The sequence below is a fragment of the Pararge aegeria genome, chromosome 3, assembly GCF_905163445.1.
Source record: "Pararge aegeria chromosome 3, ilParAegt1.1, whole genome shotgun sequence".
In the NCBI taxonomy this organism is placed as follows: domain Eukaryota; kingdom Metazoa; phylum Arthropoda; class Insecta; order Lepidoptera; family Nymphalidae; genus Pararge; species Pararge aegeria.
Window position 1 is genome coordinate 19950318 of NC_053182.1, and position 19225 is coordinate 19969542.

The window sequence follows — 19225 nt, forward strand, 5'->3', positions numbered from 1 at the left end:
GGTCCTTGTTTCCTTTTGTTAAATCGTAATATTTGTTTATATGCTAATTCCTACGAGCCTTTTAACGTAATTACCAAACGTTTTTAAAATTGCATTCCGCAACGTAGACTGGGATTAATTAAATGGCTTTTGTCATCAACGAACACCCCTAGGAGTGGATATGACGCTTTTGTCTGATACAAAAAGTTGTAGAATAAAATGTAGACCTTGTAATAAATGTAAATTAAATACAGTAAGCCTAATCTAATGGAAAATATTGAATTAACTGCATTGGATCTTTCTTTGAAATTACAACAATCAAAGCATCTAATAATTACTTGAGTATATCTGCAAGAAGTGTAGCTAAACGTCGAAGTTCGTGTGCATCGTGGTATTCAAGCAACATGCCTAACTAACACTTGTAGACTACCCTGAAAAATAAAGAGTTCACAGCAATGCTACACTCACTTCAAAATAATCTCCCATTAGAACACAAGCCTGCCCCCCACGCGGCTAATTTTCTTCCTGAATTCGCATTTCGAATCCGCCACATAAATACCTGTGATGACATAATGTCATCAATATACATCGCAAGCGTATTATTTTCAACAAAGTGCATTTATTTATTTTAAAAGTTATTGAAAAATGTAGTCTCATCTAATATTCATGCCCACATTAACATTTTTTATTAATTTCTATAGGACCCAGTGGTCTGGTAATTTCGTAGAGATAACTTTCGTAGAGGCTACATTATTATGTCGTCTCCCCGTCTAGTGATACAGTCGCGTTGTTTTTGGGCCTTTAATGTCGCCCGGCGCGGCGTCGAGGGTGTTAATTGCTATGTAATCATAATTTAATGCGTCGCACCACATTTGCGTACCTTAATGGCATTTATGTGTATTGGTGAGGTTAAAATATGTATTCAATTTTCATTCCAATTAATTACGCTGTCGACAACCCTAAATGAATCTGTTTATGGTTTTTTAAATCATTTTATTTGTGCATTTCAACATTAACAAATTGTACCGGATTATTCCGCAATATAGAAAGTTTTCAAGTTAACGCAACTCCAACGCTAGAAACTTGCAGCATTCATTCGGAGCTTTCAATTACTTATTCGTAAATGTAGAGTCACAAACGATACCTTTGAGAGAAACTCCTCTTGTGATTCATTCTTTGCACAAATAAATCGGAGAGTAAATGTGATGTTAAAGAATAATAGTATGTATTACTAGTTATCACTTAGTGTGTAGATATATCGGTTTCATCTAGTGGGTCGATTTTTATCAAAGTACCAATTATTTAAACGCGACTTAAAACTGCGATACTTTCGTTTCAATTCGATAGGTATAGTTTTACATTTTTTCGCCCTAATATAAACCTCGCGCTGTAAGGGTAACTGAGGTACATTTAAAGCGTAAAACAAGAACAGCCACTTCTGATTACTTTCAATGACATTGGGATTGAAATTCTCTCAGAAATAGTTTCATTCTAACAAATTGTAGGTATACGAAGTTATTGTTCATTTAGTTACGCATATCATTTAATTTTGTGGCTGATATTGTTATAATATAATAATAATTGCGGATAATGTTTGTGAATTTACTAGGTTCCTCAATTAAGAGGTAATACGGTGACTGCAAGCTATTTAATAACCAGGACAAGCCCTAATAAACGCGTCCAGGCAGCGTCCTGCGTCGTACTTGCAACCAACCACAGACTCTTGCTCAAACCGGCGAGACTTTTGATTGGTCGTTTTGACCGCCACAGCGGTCGCGGATTGGACGCTTGTTTTACTTCGGCTCAAACACCTCGTTTGGCTCAATCAATTGTAGCACCGATGGATACATTTCTGCTAAATAGACAGTTGATAATAAGAAGTTGTGCTTATAAAAAAATATTTTGTCAACAGCTACTGAAATCCGCTGCCAAGAGATGTCGAAGGGTGGGCTAGCGTACGAGGTGATCCTGGCGGAACCCGTGGGACTTCCGGCGCCCCGCCGCGCTGACTCCCCCGAGAAGACGCCGTCCGTTGAGGAGATCCAGGAAAAACTGAAGGCAGCCGAGGAGAGGAGACGTGTAAGTTTCATCCCAACTGTACAATCATCATCTGTTTCAATGTGCCACTACAGCACAGGTAGCATTTTTCCACCCGGGAACATTTTATCTTCTCCCATAGCTTTATAAAATATCTAAGCATTTTCGCACAGGTCTAAATATACATGTACCTAATAATAGAAGGGGTAAACTTCTATTCCCTGTTGCAGTTCTTTGGCAGGATGACATGTTAATTTTATCACTTGTCGGGAAATGTAATCGGGGTAATATATTTAAAGTCTCTACTTCTATCATACAGTAGAAGCTTGTAACATCTGAAGAAAGGAGGAAATACTATTATGCTACGATCACAGTGGCTGAGGGAAGTTAACTTATACAATGTTTCTCATAGATATCCCGTAGGTAAAAGAGGAAGCGGTTGTAGCCTAGTGGGAAGAACTTCTAAGCAATAAAAATTTCACTTGCTTCAACGGTAAAGGAAAACATCGTGAGGAAACCTGCAAACCTGTCGCAGATTTTTTTTAGAACTTATAAAGGGGAACACCTTTGTCATGCATAATTTTTTCGAAACTTTAACCGTTTACGACAGCGCACGCAGCGGAAGCTCTCAAAAGGAAATAAAACCCCCGATTTTGAAACTATGATGATATCTATTATAGCCTACCGTGATAAATGGGCTATCCAACACTGGAAGAATCACTCTTCAGCTATAAGTATAAGATTGTATTAGTTACTATAGTCAAAATTGAACTTGAAGAAGGAGCGCAAATATATGGTCGTTAAAGAAAGGTCAATGTCAAAGTTCTCCTTACATATTCAATTAGGCCAAATAACAAACACTTATGTGCTTTGCGTCCGTCGAGCTCACGACACGATATATTTTTATTTCAACTGGCGTAGCTTCAACCTTGCTGAGGGAGCCACGTATCCCGGCCCAGCTCATAAAGGCCGCGCGGCCGCTCGTAAAACTAATGCTTCTACTTTAAGCCCACAAAGGGATTCTTTGGGCCTTATAAAAAGTTACATCCTAACATAAGGTGTAATGAAAAGTCCACTCCCTGCCGTTTTGGGACAGCTTTCTACTCTTTATCCTTCGCACTATACACTTATTGTTTTCTGCGGTTTCACCTGCATTAAATGTACATTTTATGCATATAATGGTTTGTTAAGCCGTCCATCTAGTGAAAAACTTACAATATGGGCAGGTAGTTCCTGCGATTCTAGCCTCTTAAATTTATCACCATCATCATTATATCAACCGAAGTCGACATAGGTCTTTAGCAGGGAGTTCCACGATTTTGTCCTTTTTGCCGCGCTTGATGTTGCCTATCCACCTTGTAAGAGGTCTATCAACGCTGGTCTGGTTAAAAAAAACGATACCTAGAACCAGGGACCCACTCGAATAAATATAGTTTGCGAAATTTTTTCTTAATCTTTTAATAGTAACAGAGATATCATCTGTTGCAGAGTCTTGAGGCTAGTAGAATGGCGGCCATTGCGCAGAAAATGCAGAAAATTGAGGAGGCGTCGCGCATCCGAAGCGAGCAGACCAACAACTTCATCGTGGCGACAAAGGAGGCGCTCGATGCCAAGATGGACTCCCACGAGGAGAAGCGTGAGGCGTACATCAATGAGCTGCGTGCGCGTCTGAAGGACCATCTTGAAGGCGTCGAAAAGACCAGGTCAGATTTTTATTCTGGTAATTCTAAACTATAGCGAATTTTAAAAACTTTCTCAGTTTTGATGTTTTGTAAGTTTAGTCCCATTTGTTAGTGTGGTGAAAGCAGATCATATAGTTGTGACCACCTTTACTATTCCCGCGGTAGTCGTACGAGGCGACTAAGAGAATATAACAGTGAACAGTATCGTACCCTGTGCTAATACTACCTTCAACTGCGATCACCAACCCGTCCATCGTGGCGTCATAGGCGTGTTGATTATGGGTAAACCCTCCCTTTACGAGAGGCCTTTAGTTCAGCAGAGGAGTGTGATATGCTATTGATAATGATGATGAATATCAAGTAAACATCCCCAGAGATAAAGGGCGTAAATGCGTAACGAATCAATAGACAGCAAATCATTTGCAGCAGCAGAATTATAATTCTGGTAATTTTGCAGATGTTTCTGCTTTTTTATCGTCGTCATCATCACATCAACCGATTGACGTCTACTGTTGGACGATCGTCAAAGGATCCGCGCCCGCTGATTGACTCTGAGCTTTCTTTTGAAGCCCATCCTTTCTAAATCAAATTATTTTGCGTATGTAGATCAAAATAAAGGTTTTTAAAAGCATGACTCATTGTCACGTTCTGCCGTGCGTGGAAGAAACAGCGCGGAGCAAGCGATAGAGAGGCTCGATTGGCCTAAGCATAAGGGCTTATCGGGCTGAAGACGCATCTATCTCTCTTCTACCCACGTAAAACTATCGTCCGTTAACTGACTCAGACGACCAATTTTTAACACTAAGAAATCTTGTGCACTAGGTTGACCCTGGAGCAGCAGACGTCTGAAGTATACAAGGCGATCGAGGACAAAATGAACACAGCGGCCGACAAACGTGACGAGAACATCAAGAAGATGCTGGAGCGCCTCCGAGAACACGTTAGTACTCCTTTGCATAATATTATGTCTTTATAAACTCATTCCTGCGCTTTTGAACCTAACCATTTTTGTAGCTATTGTTAATCAAAGCCGACCAAAAACTATTACGCTCAGCCATGGACAGAGAGAAATTTAAAATACTGATTGCTGACCTCCAATAATGTAGAGGTATTTCAAGAAGAAAAAGACCTAAACTGAAGCCATGCTATGACTTCGAGCTACATCGATTACTTTGTTACTTCTTTGGTTTTGTTAGTTTCAGATTTGTTAACTTTGAAAACGTTAACTTTGTTATCAGGAATCTATTTTCTCACTTTTGGACTTCGGTGAACTATTCTTAGGTGTAGAAATATCCCTCAGCGCAAGCATTTTCGCTTGGCACATTGATGCATAGATCTTCTATAAGTCCACTTATGTTATATGTCCACAAAAGGTCACCCTCAGACGATCCTTTCGAGCTAAGGCCACGCTTCTGGGCAAGTCATCAGAACCCACGATGGTTCCGAAATGGCTGACAAATGTTTGCTTAAAAATGAAACTTCAGCTGCTGACAATGATGATTCAGTGGTTATAGGAACAATGATGTTAATTTGTTGACAGGAGGAGCAAGTACGCAAAGTGCGAGCGGGCAACCAGGAGAAGTTCTTACAGCTGGAGAGCTCGATCCAGGATAAGTTGCAGCAGGCAGCCGACCGCCGCCTGCAGCTGGAGGCCGAGCAGAGGGAGAAGTTGCGCAACCACGTGAGTATCACGGAAACTTATTGGCTGCAGACGGTTCCTGGGAAACCGGTATTTAGGTGACAACATTCAGGATTCAGAAGCACATTATCACTAAATATGGTAACTTCGAAGCGTATCCCAGTTATTATGCTTGCAGTTCTAGATTTCTACTCCTTCAGACTTCTTCATTCAAAAAAAGGCCTATCACAGGATCGTCAGAATCGTTCCTAAATATCTTTTGGCATTCTTCAGTGCTTCGTTGGTTAAATTAAAATGAAAGCTCACGTGCATGTACCTGATAACTATATCCAGAAGTGATGATGAAAAACTAGAAGACCTCGCTTTAGTTAGGTAAACTTTAACAAACTTCTATACTATTTTTTAAGTAATTGAATAAAAATAAATTGTAATAAGCGATAGAACGAAAAGAACTATTGGTTACCGCCTCTTACAATTTCGCTTAAAACTAATAACTATGTTTAAACAATTCATATCCAAGCATTTTATGTAAACCTTTATGTTCTAGGTAATATGGTTTTCTTAAGTTATATTTAGGTTTTATAGTAACACTTTGATTCTGTTACAGTATTTTTTTTTCTTAGATATACCAACGATACACTGTATTATCCTACTATCCTATTAATATTATAAATGTGAAAGTATGGATGTTTGTTACTCAATTACGCAAAAACGGCTGAATGGATTTGGCACGAGCGAAGCTTTAGACCCAATTTTGAAGTCTACGCAGACGAAGTCGCGGGCAGAAGCTAATCATTAATAATTTTAAATTATAGTTTAAAAGTTTCTTTTAAATTTATAAAAGTGTTTCTTTATATCACTGTTTAAGTAAAAAATGTTAAACCAAGTACAGTTCGAGTCCCTAGTTGTGAGTTACTTTTAGACATAGGAGACCAAAATTACCGTAGTAAACACGAGTTTGTTCTATAGTCGAAAATTATTTTTTTTACTGGCCCTCCATAAAATTAGTAACAGTGTACTAACGCAGGGCTTAACAATGTCAGTTATTCTTTATGAAGCTGTCAACGACGATATAATGTAAATCTACTTTCCCCACTCGTCGCACGTAAAAGTCAAACGTGACAACCCTTGCGCCCTTCGCTGAATGATTAAAAAAACATCGCTCCGGCTTTGTTTGCACCTCTACTCGACCTCTCTTTAGCCCTCTCAATTCTGAATAAAAAGTAAATTCATCTTGTCAATGAAGTATGAACTCAAAAATTACCTTGTCGTTCGTATCATCTCAGTTAGGATAACCAGCAAGGCATAGAGGCCTCCCTTGTTTTTAAAACCTTAAGGTTTTAAAAACGTACCTTTGATTCTTGATGGTACTTTGACGTAAAAAATAGTATAGAAGTCTGTTAAAATTTACCTAACTAAAGCCAGGTCTTCTAGTTTTTCATCATCACTTCTGGAATTAGTTTGGTTGGTTTAAACTTTGTCTCGTGTAAGAAGCCCAAGGTTTACGAACTCGTTTCGTGAAATTGTCTCTACTGGATCACGTCTTTGCGCTGAGATCGTCGGAAAAAGGTTTGTTGTTACATTCAGCATATCATTCATCATTATTATTAATTACTTAAAATATCTTTTATTATTGTCCCATAGATTTTTTTCGTATTTAGCAATAGTTACTTATTTGTTTTTACTATTCTACGCGCCTTGCATGTTGACCCTGCGTTAAAAAATTCAAGAACTAATTCTTCTCTTAGTTTAGGATTGCATACAATCGATGTCGTTTTTGAATATCAGTCAATTCAAAATATTAAATTCAAATATTCTTTATTCATATATTCCTATAACAGATAGTTAAGAAGCGTTAATACAACCACTTTTCCCTACAGCCAATTACTGTCATACTAATGAGCACTGGCCATTGTCAATACAAGGATTTTTTTAATGTAATAGTGATAATAAAAGTTTCAAAAAAAAAATCTAAGAAAAGAAAATAATTTTGTTAAAGTTTAAATTTACATACTAACGGGAAGGTGACAATTAGATATAAAATTGATGCACTAAATATTAAAAAGGTTGTTTGTAAATAGCCGGCTCCGCTTTCATCTCTCGTAAGATAAATTAAGTAACGGAGGAGCGGGGAGTTGCTGCAGTAACTGAGACGCCGTAGTTCTAGGGTAAAGTCGTATGAGAGAAACGATATCAGGGCACAAAGGGGCACGGCCGGATAGTCGGCCGCAAACACCTGGGAGTGCTTTGATACTCGGTGTAGCCTCAGGAGTGCCGGAGAAGTCACTGCACCTGCTACCTAAGCTCTTAACGAAACACATCGAATACACCGGGCGTATTCGATCTTATACTTTTAGCGAGAGACAAACAATAGTGCGAGGTAAAGGACTAGTGGTGCCATCTTTTGTCACTATCCTACACTAATCCGTTGCATATAGTCTTATATGTAGTGCATATCGGGTTGTTCCCTCGTTACATTAATGTTAAATTGTAATTTATTAATGCATAGTGTGGGTTTTTCTAATTACTAAAAGACTACAACCTGTCTTCAGAGGATTCTCGAGTACTTCGACCACATTCGGAAACAATCTCGAAAAGATAGTGGTCACTGGCATAGTGGAAGGAAAAAGACCTCGAGGTCGTAGCACGATTGCTTTAGTCGGATCAAATCCGCAGGGTGATTACGTATCTCGCGACAGCAATGCGACAGGTGTAAATCTAGCAATCCCTGCTGTCAAACGTCACTTTTCCATACAATAAATAAACAAAAGTGACGTTCGACAGCAGTGATTGCAAGATTTACGCCTGTCGCATTGCTATCGCGAGATACGGAATCACCCTTCCGCACTGCTCTCGATACCAAAGTGCATATAGCCTAACATGTTGCTAAAAGCGGAGTCAAAGGGCGCGCCATCGTCCGAAAGATTGTAAGTGAAAGGGGTCATATGTTGCAGCAGCAACAGCAGCTGCTGAGTTTCTCGCCGGCTTTCGCCTTTCGATAGAATTTTCTAGAAAGGTGATTAATTAAACCAACAGACATACTTGACTTTCCAAACCAGCTTTCAGAGTAAAGCCTGCATCCTTGTATTGGGCTGGTAATCACGGATCGCATTAAGCTATTGGCAAAAGAGCTCCAGACCTGCCTGCTGTAAAACCCCCGCATGCGTTTCTCAAAACCCTCTTTGTTATTTTTGTTATCATCCCGCATCAATTTTTTTGTTTACCATCACATAACAGAACAATAAGCTCCTGGAGGTGAGATCCACGTTGTCGGCCAAGGTGGAGGAGATCACGACGAGCATTGAGACCAAGCTCACAGCCGCGGAGCAAAAAAGGGAAAAGGAAATACAAAAGAAGTTGGACTTTGTTAAGAAAGAGGTTTGTTACAAAATAAGCTCTATTCAGAACCTGTACAAAGTTAAAAAAAAAGTTTTTTGCGACTATGAGAACGTCAACATAACGTAGGATAAGAACATAGGCTATCTTTGATCCCTATTAATATTAGTAAGTAAGTGAAATTTTTTTGCGAGCTTAACCGCAGGCAGTTAGCTTTGAAATTTGGTATGCATGTCACCTATGCTATGGAAAAGGACACGTACTTTCTATACCGATCTTTCAAATAGTTCCCGCGGTAAGATTAAAAGTTGTTAACGAGCGATGCTTTAGACCCAATTCTTAAGTCCACGCAGACGAAGTCGCGGGCAGAAGCTAGTATATCAATAAATAAAACAACTTCACGTTCCAGGAGCGACGCGCAGAGATGGTGCGACAGAACAAGAGCGCACGCGCCGAGAGTGAGGCGCCAACCTCCGGCTAGACCCCACCCCCCGCACGCGCCGGCCGCGCCGCACGCTCCGCCGAACACTAGCGAACGCGCCCGAGCACGCCCGAACACTAGCGAACACGACTACACCGAGGAAGGAGCCTATGGACTACTGTCAAATAGATAATAAAACAAGTAAAAATACACACCTTAAAAACGTTTAGAAACCCCGAAGATTTGTTTGTGAAAATGGGTAAAATACACATATTCACAAACAAATTTCAGAATACATCAATAAAATTGTTGGAACAAGACGAAACAGTGCGAAGGGAAGCGATGTGAGATATGTTTGGGAATGAGGATGGAAATTTTCGTAGTTGTACTAAAATGTCGATATAACCAACCATTTTCAGATGAATTGAAAATAAGCTTACTCAGTCTCAGTTTTTTATGTGCATAAAGAAATCTATAGGTCTCCTTGTCTATGTCCCACTACGCACAGTCGCCATGCCATAAACAATGATCGAGCGTAAATAAAGCGAGTGTTTTTACCTATACGGCGGCGTGTGTATGTTGGGACGACCGATGAGAACGAATGAATATTCGTGGCATCAGTAATAACCAATGTTATTTTTTCGTGGCGCATCGATGATGACTGACATAAAACAATAAACAACAAAGTTGATGAGTCTTTGCAGTACTAATTACCTGTGTTGTGTAGTGTCAACAGTGATTACCAATGTTGTTGCGACGTGGCATACTTACTGACATATAGTTAGATCATGGCAACGGTGATTGTTATCGATGGTGTTGTGATTACCCGTGTGAATTTTGATATGTCGTGGTAATAATATTGAGAAATGATTTGCTCTAGAAATGACTTCAGATAAAACACGTAGTCTTTTACTATAGGCAACTAATCGTGGAGGAGTTTTTATTGAAAGAACAAAAGAACAGCATTTAAGTATTGCCAATAGCTGATATTTTGCAATGTGTAGGGTCATAGTTTTAGGATTTTGCGGATCGTCTATAACATTGCGGCGGTTTAAGTTCGGCTGTACCATGTGCGGCGCAGGTTGACAGGGGGTGTTGTGACGCCAAATAAAAAACACCGATGATACAAAAATATCAACATCTTTAAATAAAGAATTAGGTAACGCTTATGTCAGTGTTACATGTCGCGTTTGGGTTTTGTGAGAAAGAAGATATATCCCCCTCAAGCTTGAAAATAATTACGAAATCTACATTTATTATTTTTTTTCACTTGAATTAATGGCAACATCGCTAAAAGTCACACATCATGGCCTATTATTAGTTGAAAAGAGATGAAATGAAATTGGTCTCAGATATGGTGTTGCGAATTCCGACTTTTAGTAAATATACTAAGAGTTAGATTAGAGGTCGTTTGAGGCTTGGGGGTTCCGCGCTGCATATTAATAATTAAAATTAAAACTGCTGAACTAACATTTCCAACATGGCGGGACCCCATTTGAAGTGTATTTTTTTACTACGGGAGGGAAGGTTAAAGGAATTAATTATTCCTAATCGTTAGTTATAGTCTAATATCATTATTTTTAATGTTTAACATAACGCAACAGTATTTTAGGGAAGTATAATCTAAATTTAAGTTCTCTCATAGTATCATCACACGCTATAGACTGTCAGTACATAAATTTTAAATGTTTTCTTTTCAATATTTCGATAGAATAGGTTCTTTACGAGTCGATTGTGGTTGCTTCGGTATTGTTCAGTCGATGGATGCTTTGCTCGGTTTTTAGCAAGCTTAGCACTACAAATACCTGGTCTTCAGTGACCACTAATTACCATTTTGTCGTGGCCACAAATATTACCAATGTTGTAGTATCGTAACCATGATTACTAACAGGGTTCTATCATGGCAAGATTGATAACTAATGTTGTTACGTCGTGGCAATGATAAACCACTGTTGTTTAAAATAGCAACAGTATTTTTATGGTGGCAACAATGATTACCAACGTTGTTGTAATATGACCGTTTTGATTACTGAAGTGTTTTTGTCGTGGTTGAAACTAAACGGATGGTAAGACGCAGGCGACGCAACACAGTATAGTACAGAATGGCAGTCGATGGCAACTATTAAAACGTATCGTAAAACTGGGCTGAAAAATGGCTGGGTCCCGTATCGCAGCGTATGCAGATCCTTGATTATAGGATTACAAACTCTATCTAAGCTTTTGTGCTTCGGAAACCTGCGTCTAAGCCAACGCTTAGCTTCATGCTTTTATGCGGCTAATAGACTAATTTTCCGTATGATTGCTCTAGTTATGATACTAGAGCAATCATAAAGATTGGGGCACTTAATTAAAATCAATTAAAAGACTTAAGTACATAAAGGTGTTGTGGTGCTAAAGCCATGCATTTGCCTAAGGTCAGATCTAGTCCACGTTTAAATTTTAAGTCGTACACGTCACTTATTATGATCTCAAAAGCAACACACAACAATAGTTAGGTCGGTAGCAAAAGTGCCTCGAAGTTCGTGTATCGCGCATGGACAATATCACTAAATGTATGTAACGTATAAAACTGCCTTTATAGCGTTTTATATTTTTTTAAACGTAGGAAAATGATGGCCGTTTCTGACTAGGACCGAACCGCCGGCGTACGACGCATAGCTTTGCATTCAATTGTGAACTTTAGACCTTGTATTGTAGATACACTATTCAAAAACAACTTGTGGTCGTCCAACAACTATAGAAATTTATCCCTGTATTAAGAATGATTTAAGAATAACTTTGGATTCACTTTTAATTATTTTTTTATAAAACATCATTAAAATTCTCTGAAGAACGTAACATTGCTGCAGGCAACTTAGGGAGTCATCTTTGAATGTCGAGCTGTGTGTTTTGCGCTAACAGTTCGGCTTTGGTCAGCGTTGGCTGTGGGGCACCGGGCCGCGGGATGGTGTTGGACACAAACTGCTTCTGTGATGTTTCGCTGTAGTGATATCGTATCGATTATTCAGTTAGGCACAAATTGTATCGATACGTACTTACGTAGCATAGCTTAGCGAGTGTACAGTTTACAAACGCAATGTTAACCATAGACAAAGAATCGCAATAAAATGGCGTCGCTTCTGTTTTCCTCTTGTTCATCAGCGATAGTGCGTGCGAGAGGCGAATAAAGGAAACGCAAACAGTATTGTGACTGTTTTAGATTACACTCTTGTCATTTCATTTGGAGTGAAATATTTAAATAAAAATAAACATTTAAAAAAACATTACTTTAATTTTATGGGTGGCGGTACAAGCAGAACACAGTGCGTTTATCATGTATGAACGTTTCCCAACTGTACGATTGCTAAGCTGTGATAATAGTTAATTCGAGTAAAAAAATCTCTCGCATATACTGCGGTTCAAATTATAATACAATTCTAGCGGGTTAATAATCAAAATCGATTATCATCCTGCGAAAGTGTTTTATTCTAATTTTGTAATCGATTCCAATTAAATCTTTTAGAATCGCGGAATTGCGGGTCTTTTTAGGTTGGCTAGTGGATTTGTAAGAGGAGTTTTAAGGTAATGGATTGGTTAGACGAGTGGTGGTAAAGTAATTCTCAATTTTTATAGTACATTCTTTTCGTAAAATCGATTAAAATTAATAATGTCAGTCTGTTTTGTCGTCGACGATATGATATTATGATAATAATTGTATATACTCAATGCCTTTTTAACGTATCAAAGATATCTTGGCACGTTTTGCATTGTAAATATATATAGGTATCGTACACTGTAGTTTCTTATCGATTTTCTAAAGAATCTACAAACACATTCGATTCGTCAGTCGATTTCGAAGTGTCAATAAACATAACCGTCATTCGATACGCAATGCAGTAATGCAGACCTATTTTAAACGTGTAGAATGCGCCGAGAGATGCTTGTATGTTAAAAAGGCGTAAATATTTAAGAGATAGCATCTAGCTTGGCGGGGCGACTGGCGAGCTTGCCTGCTTCACTATGTTACTAACGCTACATAAGGGAAAATAGTTGTAAGTTACTAGCTTGTTACTATAGCGGTGAAGACGTGAAAACCTCTGACCAATTTGCCTTGGATATTGTAGTATTGTGTAGCAAAGATCGAGACAAATCATGTATAGCGACGCCAATTTTTTTCTTTTCGAGCCTCGTTATGTAACTTTTTTGGATAACAAAATCATTTCAGTAAATGTTAAGAACTTGTCTTACCATTAGGTGAGATTGCAGTCAATGGCTCAATTTTAGTGAGAAAAAGGGGTCTTGGGAAAACTCAGCTAACTACTAAGAACTAAAGATTACAGTTTCTGGCACACCTTCTCGACCTATTTAATAGTTGGAAGCTTGGGCTGTGACTAGTTACCTTAGAAATCTGTTAGGAGTATGGGATTAATATAAACTGCCATACTACCAGGTTGAATTGTTGCCATCTTAGACTGCATCAATGAACAAGAAATAGTCCCAATAACATACTAAAACAGCGGTTAATAGAATCTTAATACGGAGAGTGCGGAGAAATTTAATATCAATTGCAAAACTAAATAAGTTCTCTCAAAAAGATACATTCTGGTCTCGAGATAATATTATTACCTATTACTAACGTTTTAATTTTATTTTATGTTCTTTTATTTTAATAATGTTAGTCACTCTTTGTCTTCTACGGTGTTAAGATGTACGTTAATTTTATGTTTGTGTATCTATTACATTATCAATTAATATTAATATGAAATTGCTGTTTGAAGTGCAGGCAACTTTTGTAGTTTCATTGTCGTATTGAATAAAGTCATAAATACTAATAAGTTGTGTGTTTTCTTTTATTTTGATCTCCATCATAATCACCTGAACCGATTGACGTCCAGTGCTGGACGTTGGACTTTTGTAGAGGGTTCCAAAACAAAGTGTTAAATCAAAGTCCGTTATACCCTTTTTTTTGGCGTGTTGGAAAAGCTTTATTGCTACCTCCAACCCTTGGGCAGGAAGGAGGTTATGTGGGACTCCCCCCTCTAAAGGGGGTACAACCTAAATAAAAACCGCCACGGCGTATCCCTCTTGTTGGCTTTGTTAGAAAAGTCAGTTGTACCTATAAAATAAAATTATTAGTACAATAGTTTTAGCGGAGTCTGAAAAGGTCTGTTCGGCTAGGAATCCAGGCGGAGAAGACCAGCGTAAACGTGTAGAATGTGCCAAGAGATACTTGGTATGTTAAAAGGCAAAAAGACTCGCCCCCAAAAGACCGCTCTTATGTTTTGTTTTTTTCTATGAGGCGACGATTAGTTTTTACTCAAGACAAACTGCCAAACTAGCCGAAATCGTTCTTCGTACTCGGAAAGCGGTGTTGCTAACAATAGCCCTATCATATCACCGTCTATCACCGTTCCTATTATCACCGTCTCCCAAAAATTCGTTGGATGTCGTCTGGTGTTGGAGGCCGACCAACGCTGCGTTTATCGGTGTTACCATTCCAGCAACTTCTAATCTTGTTTAAATAACCTAGTGTAGTCTCGTTGCGTACGTTAGGAAACAATCCATCCAAACGGTGCCATTAATTCCGTTGTACACAAACTCTAACCTAAGTTACAAGTGAGCTTATAAATTGTAGTATTTATAAATAATAATACGACAAGGCACGCAAAGCCGGTTTGTGCAGTGGGCAGCTACCCTGCTTCAAACGTCCAAGGCCGTTCGATTCCCACAGCTGGAAAACATGTTTGTATGATGAACATGAATGTTTTTCAGAGTCTGGATGTTTATCTGCATATTATAAGTATTTATGTGTATTATATTCATAAAAAAACCCTCATTAGCTGTGTTAGTAACCATAACACAAGCTTCGCTTACTTTGGGGCTAGATGGCGATGTGTGTATTGTCATAGTATATTAAAAAAAAAGCAGCAGTGTATCTGTAAAGTAAGAACACAAGTTAACGCTTACTTTGGCTAGATGGCGTTGCAAATAAATGAGTATTTAGGAGGTTGCATGTATTATTGTATAAAAAATGTTTGGGGCTATATAGCGACGTGTGGTAAAAAAAGGTAAGTTACTAAGTCCAAAAGGTAGCTAGGTCTGGGAATTTAGCTAAAACGGAATTTCCAACATTATGCCCCTTTTTCTTGATATTATTTCTGATTTGTCATCTACTAAGAGTTAATAAACTGTTTTTATTACTATTTTAATCTGGGTGGAGGCTTCGGCTGTGACTAGTTACCACCCCACCGTCAAAGACATGCTAGGACCGCTAAGCGATTTAGCGTTCCGGTGCGATGTCGCGTAAAAACCGATTAGTGGATATGGGTTTGATAAAAGGCGAAAGTTTGTATGTGTACCTATGTAGGATTTGAAAAATTATACTGACTGATATTTGGAGATTGGTTGGAGCAAGATTTAACCCTTAACCGGCTACATTTTACCCAGTTAATCCGTAGTTCCCACGCGATATGTAAAAACAAATTTTTACCGCGATGATTTTTATAATAAAACTTTAAGGTGTATGAAATCAAAAGGGTGCCATCTAATTAACTTAACGCGATCGAACAAGTAGAAGAAAAGTAGTATTAGAGCTCAACATATTGGTAGTTACAAAATGACGGAGCTTGTCCAGGGAAGTATCCCGGTATGTATTCCGGTCTGAAGCGGGTTGTTGCCGGTGTGGTTACAGGCACATGACGCTTACAACCTGCGCCACAAATTGAAGGACACAGGGCGACATGTTGCGGGACGTGCAAATTGCATATTCTGTGCGGTGTTGCTCTGTTTATTGGCGATGGTTTTCCGCTTACCATCGGGTGGGCCATCGGCTTGGTCCGTCAATTAAGACTGTAAAAAAAATACGTTAAATATCTTCCACTAAGCTGTCAGATTCAGTCGGTGCTTTTTCAAAAAGTTGCTAGGTACCGGAATCTCGGAATCCTTTGGCAGAATGTGGCTGACCTTTGACTTTGACTTTAATAACGGCAAAGAATCTTGACTTGCTTTCAAAAATAAAAGGGACCCAAAATTGAGCCCTGGGGACACCCGAAAGCCACCCTGAGAACTATTTTTTTAAATTATATGTCTATAAATCCCACTGTCCCTGTTAACCGGGACGATGAAAAAATTTTTACATCAATGCAACTTTCTCCATTATACGTAGTTCAGCGAACGAAAAAAGCATAGAAGACGCGTTTCTAAGAAATTGTCTTTCGAAACTAGTACCAATTAGTCAATAAACGCACGCCCTTTAAAAGAAGGAACTTGAGTCGCAAAGAGCTCTTAATAGGTTCTTCTATTTGTCGTACGACACGGGACCAAGCGTGATTGGCCGGTAGTTACGTAGTGCCGCGGCTGCGCAGGACCAATCGGCAGTCTCTGGAATCGTTGGATGATTTTATGCAATAAGGAAAGCAAAATAAATTAGATTAAAATAGCGTCATAATAAACGCCGATTTACTCCAAACTAAATGCACTCTATTAACAACATTCTATTATTATGAATGTGAAAGTGTGTCTGTTTGTTTGTTACCTATGTTCGGCTCAACTACTGCACCGATCTTAATGAAGGAAGGCCTTTATAGCTTGTACCCTGGAGATTATACACTTTTCATCAAACGTTGCCGCGTTTAAATTTACAAAACTCGCAGAACGCCCGAAAAAACCCGCCCAGCGTGTTCGGCCGCATCCTTGTAGGTACATTTATTTTAACACGCCTAGCGTGTTCGAGCCGCACACGCGTTACGTAGTTAAAATAATATCCATTTTAAATATAATAATCCCTCCAGTAAATATACAGAACCATTGTTAAATTTACTTTAAATTCCAAACAATAGTAACTCATTACTAAGTAGTTTATTGGTACCGCTGGCCGCACCGATAAGGTTTATTAAGACGATAAGAAAAAAATAGGGATGCGGTGCGATGCGGATGCATCGTTTTGTACTTCTGTCGGTATAATGGAATGCAAACCAATATTTGAAAAATAAATTATCGACGATACCGATACCAGTGAAAATAGTGCAGACGAACTCAGGTGTACAAATATTAAAAAATATACAAATAGACATCAAACTTATGTTGCGGAAACCTTTATTGCAGAAAAACATTTAAGAGTATGCTAAAATATACGACGACAATCCTATATCGATATCAATATCTATTTCGCGTCCCTATAAAATATTTTAAAACAATGCAATTGTCTAGGTGGGTATTATTATAGTCGTAAAAATGTAATAGGCCCGTTTTGACATTTGTCATCGCGACGTAACTAGTTATGGAACCATAAGACTCTGTACTCGATACTCACGATAAATCAATTCAAGTTTGTATCAGTACTGGATTGATATTATTATGTATTGTAAAGTGTTCGTTCGTTCAAAGTATTCCTTTAACTTCACAACCAATACGCGTGATTGGCTGTTGATTATACGTCCACTTTTCAACATGTTGAAACAGAGTTAGTACTATATAACAACAAACACAAAAATCGAGTCAAATCACTATGTTTAAATTAATGTCCAAAATAGAAGAGCCATAGTTAACGTAATAGTAAACAATATATATCAAACTTAAACGAGCGCACAGTCAACTTTACAAGATGAGGAACGAAAAACTGCGCAGTGCGCGCGGGGACGCTTCAGTCATGTGCCGCTTGGTCAGATACATCAACTCAGACTCATTATTTAGAACCCATTTTGAGAACCAAGCTCATTCGTTGCAGTAAAAATAACTACACAATACTTAATTTCGATATTCAGTAAAAAAATGGTTACAGCTCTAGTATAAAAAAAAAAAAGACTTGAGAACGTAACTGTTTTCGGAACGTTTCGCAACAATTATAAATTGCATGCTACTATGAAGTAAGCGCAAAAAGAATACTCGCGATATATTCTTTCGTATTATTTAACGTCCCAAAAAAATTTACGTATTTTTTAAAACACTGTATGTAATTGATTTTTATTTTTTTGTTTCTTTCAGTTTCGTTCCAATTTACATTCTATGGTCTTGCACAAATGTCAAAACGGGCCTATTACATTTTTACGACTATAGTGATTGATGGTATTATACTATTGTTTCAAATATTTGGTCGAAAACATGTTTTATTTTATTATAGTAATTATAACATTATTATAGTTATAATGAGACTTATTATGAAATCTACACTCATGTATAATGAGTAGATAACTCACAAAACAACGAATTTTAAGTAGGTAGGTATATTGTCTAATATATAATAAAACGTTATTGCGTTAATGTTTAACTAATATTTAATAAAACATACTTGCGGTAACGTATAACACACTTGTTGCGTTAATGCCGCTCTAGCAGTATATTTAAAACAACACAGCGTTTGTGTTTGCCGCACTCGCAGAACGCCGGAAAAACACGCCCAGCGTGTTCGGCCGCATCCTTGTAGGTACATTTATTTTAACACGCCTAGCGTGTTCGAGCCGCACACGCGTTACGTAACACAACGTTTGTGTTGTTTTAAAACACAAACGTTGTGTTTTCAGCAGCCAACGTGTTAACTAGATATGGCATAACACCATCCATAAGGATAATACGTAATTGTAATTATTTAGATTTTAGTATAGTTATCGGTGTACTTACACGTGAAAAGTTATTCCACTATCCTTGTGGTGATGATCCGTATGATTTCGACACCATTTCACAACACATGAAGGCATTTTGAATTATTAAAATCTAGTTTTACGCAATTCGTTTAGCCGCCACTACGCACGAATGTCGCGAGTCAACTAGATTCGTTTGCGGTACAGTTTATAAGCCCCTCCCACCACGGGATAGTTTCCGTTACGTTATTTTTGAGTACGAGAAATGCTTCTATGCTTTTTTCGTTCGCTGACGTAGTTTGAATTTCGATAATAAACAATTGATTAGATTTAAGATTTAATTAATTTAATTAAAGATTATTCATTATTACCTGCTAAATTAGCACAACCTCGTCGCTACTTGCGAGCTATCAAAATTATCACATTTGCGTAAAAGTTATATTAATTTTAGTAATAAGTTTTTTGTAACGTTTTATATAATCTGTGGCGTTCTTTGTCTGTGTTCCACCTTAAGATTTAATGTCATTTATTTATTTACTGGTCTGTCTTGTCATTTATCTTTTATCTGTCATTTTAA

General features: G+C 38.1%; 1 protein-coding gene across 4 annotated transcripts in view; it reads left to right on the forward strand.

Moving 5' to 3' along the window:
- LOC120636848 (stathmin-2-B) overlaps positions 1 to 13908 on the forward strand; it is a 73137-nt gene extending 59229 nt beyond the window's left edge. For 3 of the 4 annotated variants that reach the window (XM_039908420.1, XM_039908413.1, XM_039908415.1), the window contains 6 exons: positions 1892 to 2058; positions 3505 to 3719; positions 4521 to 4638; positions 5239 to 5379; positions 8575 to 8715; positions 9083 to 13908. In XM_039908420.1, coding sequence (XP_039764354.1) covers positions 1892 to 2058; positions 3505 to 3719; positions 4521 to 4638; positions 5239 to 5379; positions 8575 to 8715; positions 9083 to 9154 — 854 coding nt within the window. In that variant the 3' untranslated portion in view covers positions 9155 to 13908. The remainder of the gene's footprint in view (positions 1 to 1891; positions 2059 to 3504; positions 3720 to 4520; positions 4639 to 5238; positions 5380 to 8574; positions 8716 to 9082) is intronic. The other variant, XM_039908423.1, reaches the window with a different exon arrangement.
- The last annotated feature ends 5317 nt before the right edge of the window (positions 13909 to 19225 follow it).